A 6000-nucleotide genomic window follows, 5' to 3' on the forward strand; every position below is an offset into this window, starting at 1 on the left:
CAATGAAGTATTTTCTTCATTCATTTTTTTATATCTTTTTCTAATTGTCTAATTGAGTTGTTTTGTTCTATGGAATTTTTTTCCATTTCGCCAATTTTGTTTTTTAGAGAGCTGTTTTCTGTTTCCAGTTACGAATCCTATTTTTCAAGGATTTGCTTTCTTTATCCACTCTATCTTTAAATGAGTAGGATGACTTCTCCATCCTCTCTTGCCAAGTCTCCCTCTCCTTAATTTCTTCTAAAGGTTCATTTGTGCTGAGGAACAGATGATCTTCTTCTTTGGGGATTCACCTGGAGACAGTCTGTTTTTAGTCTCCTCAGGATTTAGCGTCTGCTCTCTATCTATATAGTAGCTGTCAATGATTAAGGTCCTTTTCAATTTGTTGCTCATTTTGTCAGAGAAGAATCAAAGACAAACTAGCAAAGAAAAAAAGAAAAAAAACCCAATTGGAATTTGCTTTTTTGGGGGAGGGGCTGGGTGGTGTTACAGAGCTTCCTCTACAGATTTCAGGGGGCAGCAGTGAGGTTCCAACAAGACATTGATGGCTTTGCCAGGGCAAAGTATCCAATCCTGTAGCGAAGCTCCTCCCGCAGAGACGGCTGAGATCACACCCCACCCCACTCCAGTCTGCTCCGCTATGAGCTGCCTGCCGGGCTCTCACTGCCACAGGCTGCGCCGGATCTAAAACCGTCCCCACCCTCGAGCAAAAACAGACCTTTCCTGGCGAATTTCAAGGATGTCTTCTATTGTTAATTATTTGTGGGTTTTTTTTTTCAGTCAAGCATTAATTCAGAGGCTTGTCATGAAATGAATTCTGAGAGAAAATGCAGAGCTTACACAGCTATGTGCCTCCTCTCCACCATCTTGGCTGGAAGTCTTCTATTTTGCAGAGCATTTTATCCAAATTGGACATATAGAGATGAAGTCACTTGTTCAAAATGTTTGCTTTCTTATTTCTAGAAGAAAAGCATTATAGCAAATTCTGTTCAAAGAAAATTTCTGAAAATAAAATTTTCTAAGATAAAATCTTTTAAGATAGGTTTCCCCAACCCTCTTTGGTTATGAAAGATACATAAAAGGGAATAAAGCTAGATCCCCCAATTCAAAAAAGTCAAAAAAGCAGGGGTAGCCATCCTGATCTCAGATCAAGCTAAAGCAAAAATTGATCTAATTAAAAGAGATAAGGAAGGGCACTATATCTTGCTAAAGGGTAGCATGGATAATGAAGCACTATCCATATTAAACATATATGCACCAAGTGCCTTTAATTTATTTTTCTTCTTTTATTACTATAGCTAACATTTCTTAAACATTAAATAATAGATGTGAAACTGGCATCCTTACTTTATCCCTGATTGTACTGGGAAGCCTTCTAGCTTATTCCTATTATAGATAATGTTTATTGATGGTTTTTTGATAAATACTACTTAGCATCTTCTGTAAAGAAAGCTCTGTCAATGAATTTTTCTAAAATATAAATCTGACCACACTTGTTATGTCTCTGCTCTGTGAACAATAATGGCATCCTTTATTTCCTATTTGCCACAAAGCAGGCCTAAAGACAGGTTAAATTAATCACTCTCACAGTGAAAAAAATAATTTGCAAAGTTCTTCTGAGTAGAAGACCTCTTCCTGTTGCAAGAAAGATAAGAGATTTTAGACACTAATTTTGAGAGGGAAAGAAGGAGAAAGGTGAATTACAATACAATCATTTTCAGGGACAGTGGTTTCCAATGACAAGGTTATAAATGCAGAACAATATGGGTGTTCTCCAGTCCTATGAGAACACTTTGAACAAGTGATTGTGTCAAATCATGGGAGCTGTTACTTGGTGGGGGACAAAACCAGTGTTCTGTGGAGAGTACAGATTCTACTATCTTTGATTCACGTTACTTAACACATACAGGAAAGTGCTATTAAGAATTAATTGACCATTTCAAGCTGCATTGTAAGACCCTGATTCCCAAGACAGAAAAGGCAGCTCTGAGAGATCTAAATTATTAATAAATTCATTAAACATACCTTGACAATTATGAAAATCAATCAAAAATGTGGAAATATATTTAGAAGAATTTTACATGTTTATTGGATTTCTTGCTGTTTAGGGGAGGAAAGTGGAGGAAAGGAAGGAGAAAAATTTGGACACAAGGTTTTACAAGGGTGAATGTTGAAAACTATCTTTGCATGTATTTTGAAAATAAAAAGCTATTATTAAAAATAAAATCACAATCAAAAATTTTCCAGACCTTCAGAACCAAATATAAAAACCTGTTTGGAATTTAAAGCTCTTCATAATTTAACTCTCTGACATTTCATTCCTCTCTATGAACTCTAAAACCAATGATGCGGGTTTACTTGCAGTTCTATACACACACACAAACCCCATAACACAAAACAACATTCAATTTCCTGCCTTCCTCTCAGTGCTTTTGCACTGTTTTCCCCAAGCCTGCAAAGTTTTGCTCCCTTACCACTGCTTTCAATTCATACAGTGCCTTCTCAAAATGCATTTTTATCTGTCTTTATCTTATATGTATATAGTTATTCCCTGTCAACAGGAGAACTGTTCGGTTCTGCAAACATCTATCGTATCTAGGATATACTGCAACATATCTAACATATATAGGACTGCTTGCCATCTTGGGGAGGGGGTGGAGGGAAGGAGGGGAAAAATCGAAACATAAGGGAGTGCAAGGGATAATGTTGTAAAAAATTACCCTGGCATGGATTCTGTCAATATAAAGTTATTATTAAATAAAATAAAATTTAAAAAAATGTATATAGTTATTTGCATTGTCTCTCTCCACACACAAACCACCACCCCCATTTCCCAATGCATGCTCCTTAAGGATTTTGCACAGTATGTAGCACATTTTAAGCTCTTAACTAATGATAGCTAATAACTTCTGGATGTGGAATCAAATCACCTAAACTTGAGGGATGACTAACATTTCAGCTGTCACATCAACCAATCACAACCTGAGACTCAGTTCCAGCATTAGTAAAAAAGGCATATTTACACAGTGGACTTCTCAGGGTTTTGGCTCGGAAAGCATTAAGTAAGCCATAAAAACCTCTGTCAATATGGGTCAATGATGACAAGCGCCCAATAACAGCCTACATTTTCTGCTGCTGAGTGTGAGAAAGTTTTTGGGGTGGTGTGGTGGAGTTGGGGAGGAGCCTTGGGAGGTGTTAAAGGGACAAGGGACTTCTCCAAGAGCCTCCACAACTGTGACTCATAACATCTAAAGGAGTTGCAGGGCAGCCTTTGCTGACATAGGTGTTGTGGACTGGGAATGACATAAACTGGAGACAGAGGGAAGAGGAGAGAGGTCAGACAAGGCAATGGCCTCTTAGGTCAGAGAACAGAACTGCTTCTCAGTCTCCTGTATTATCCTATCACAAGAGGAGATCCTTTCTGCAGGTATGGATTGGATCTCCAGCAGCGACTGTCAGGTGGCTCCCAGGTATTCCATCAGCTCCCTGGTGTTGGCGCTTTTCTCCGCCCTTTCCAAGACAAGATTAAACTCAAAGCAACAAGCATTCGTTAAGGCGGGGCGAGGCCGGGCCGAGGGCGGGGCTCTGGGACACAAGCCCCGTCCTCGTCAGGCTATTCCAGGAGAAAGGATGAGCGCGAGGGGAGGTTACCCGCTCAGTCCCACGGCTGGCATGAGACAGTCCGCGCACTGACACGTAGAAGGCACGAGGGGGAGGGAGGAGGGGAGAAATCACTTACCGCGTGCTCAGGGAGCTCCGGCGGCTAACCGGCGAGAACAGTCCGGGAGAGCCCACGGCTGACCCCAGCGCCAGGCCTTTCCTACTCGCCGTGCGGGGCGTGGAGCCGGGAGTGGTACCTCCCAGAGGACCCCTGCGGACCCCGGGCCCAGGGGTCCGCGGGGAGGCAGAGGCAGCGGAAAACATGACGGGACGTGAGGAGCTGTGCCGCTCCAAAACACGAGAGCTAAAGGAAACGCGGGTCGGTTGAATATTAGGCGCGTTGGTATGACGTCACGACACCCGCGCCCGCCGAGGCTTTCCGGCCGCGTGATTGGGTCTAGAGAGCAGATCGCGTTTGACGGGATAATGGCGGAAGTGGAACCGGAAATCTCACCTTCGTCCCGGAAGTTGTGTGCGTCCTATTTGTGGCTAAGCTGCAGAACTCGGTGGTTTTTAGACAAAGACCCTGAAACTACCACTTAATTCCCACGAAGGGTCCCCAGGCTTCTTTATGTTTGATGGAGGCCCGCGAACAAGCGGGGCGAGAGACTGTATAGAGAAGCATCACGAGCCGCCCATGTATATGGGAAAAGGATTCTTTATAGAAATCCTACTTGCTCGCCCAGTAGCGAGGTGGAGCAACCCGAGTTCAAATTCTGTCTCTGCTACTTAGCCGAGACTTAATCTGACTTAAATCTCCGCCTCAGTTTTCTCATCTATAAAATGGGAATAAGAATGGCACCTTCCTCACGGGGTTGTGAGGGTCAAAAGAGACAACACGGAAAACAACAAAAAATTGTAAAGCGTTTTGCAAACTTTTTTTTTTAAAAAATAGCTTTTTACTTACAAATATATACATAGGTAGTTTTTCAGCATTGATAGTTGCAAATCCTTTTGTTCCAACTTTTTCCCTCCTTCCCCACCCCCTTCCTTCAGATGGCAGGTTGACCAATATATGTTAAATATGTTAAAGTATAAGTTAAATACAATATATGTATACATATCCATATAGTTATTTTGCTGTATAAAAAGAGTGGGACTTTGAAATAGTGTACAATTGAAGGAAATAAAAAATGAAGGTGGACAAAAACAGAGGGATTGGGAATTCTATGTAGTGGTTCATAGTCATCTCCCAGAGTTCTTTCACTGGGTGTAGCTGGTTCAGTTCATTACTGCTCTGTTGGAACTGATTTGGTTCATCTCATTGCTGAGAAAGGCCAGGTCCATCAGAATCAATCATCATATAGTATTGTTGTTGAAGTATATAATGACCTCTTGGTCCTGCTCATTTCACTCAGCTTCAGTTCATGTAAGTCTCTCCAAGCCTCTCTGTATTCATCCTGCTGGTCATTTCTTACAGAACAATAATATTCCATAACATTCATATACCACAATTTACCCAGCCATTCTCCAATTGATGGGCATCCACTCAGTTTCCAGTTTCTGGCCACTACAAACAGGGCTGCCACAAACATTTTGGCACATACAGGTCTCTTTCCCTTCTTTAGTATCTCTTTGGGGTATAAGCCCAGTAGTAGCACAGGGTATGCACAGTTTGATAACTTTTTGAGCATAGTTCCAAATGTTTTGCAGACTCTTAAAGTGATGTATAAATGCTACAATGATTGTTCCAGACCTTTTGGGGCAGCTGCATAGATGCTGTAGAGACAGTACCAGGGTTTAAATGCAGACTGGCGTTGGGTACTTGCCTGATCCTCTCGTTTCTGCCTTGGTTTTCCTTCTATGCCCTTTCTCTGGCTCTACGACCCTTACCCCCACTGTGCAGGTCCTCCTCTCTCTCACTGTCACATAGTGTCAAATAATTTCCCGGACCCGTTGATTCTCTCTGTAATTTATCATAGTAGAACACAGTTATTTTCATTTGTCTCCATTCTACAATAAATGCTTTGAAAGCAAAGGATATCTTTTGCCTTTCTTTATAACCTCCTGGGCTCAGTACAAGTCCCAGTATATAGTAGGGACCAAATAAATGCTAGTTGCCTTGGCAAATCACTCTCCTAGGGCTTCTGTTTCCTCGTCTATAAAATCAGGAGGTTGGACAGATTGACCCCTGAGTCCTTTCTAGCTAAGATTGCATCTGTCGAATTTTCCACTTAGGTAGTTGGTTACTTCATCAAGTATTTATTGGGCACTTAAAGTTCAAAGCACTGTAATGGCCCGTTTGAATGAATAAAAGGATAATCATTTATTAAGGGACTACTTAATATATATTAGTCTTTGACCTGGAAAAGACACAGCCCTTGACCCTAAATAACATATATT

The 6000-nt window shown here is 41.5% G+C and overlaps 1 protein-coding gene across 1 annotated transcript in view; it reads right to left on the minus strand.

The window, feature by feature from the left end:
* Positions 1 to 5628, minus strand: part of NUP133 (nucleoporin 133) — a 65291-nt gene extending 59663 nt beyond the window's left edge. Inside the window, exon 1 of the mRNA XM_051993621.1 lies at positions 3737 to 5628. Within this exon, the coding sequence (XP_051849581.1) occupies positions 3737 to 3921 (185 nt within the window). The 5' untranslated portion in view covers positions 3922 to 5628. The remainder of the gene's footprint in view (positions 1 to 3736) is intronic.
* Positions 5629 to 6000: the final 372 nt, after the last annotated feature.

The sequence above is a fragment of the Antechinus flavipes genome, chromosome 4 (genome assembly GCF_016432865.1).
Source record: "Antechinus flavipes isolate AdamAnt ecotype Samford, QLD, Australia chromosome 4, AdamAnt_v2, whole genome shotgun sequence".
NCBI classification, from domain to species: Eukaryota; Metazoa; Chordata; class Mammalia; order Dasyuromorphia; family Dasyuridae; genus Antechinus; species Antechinus flavipes.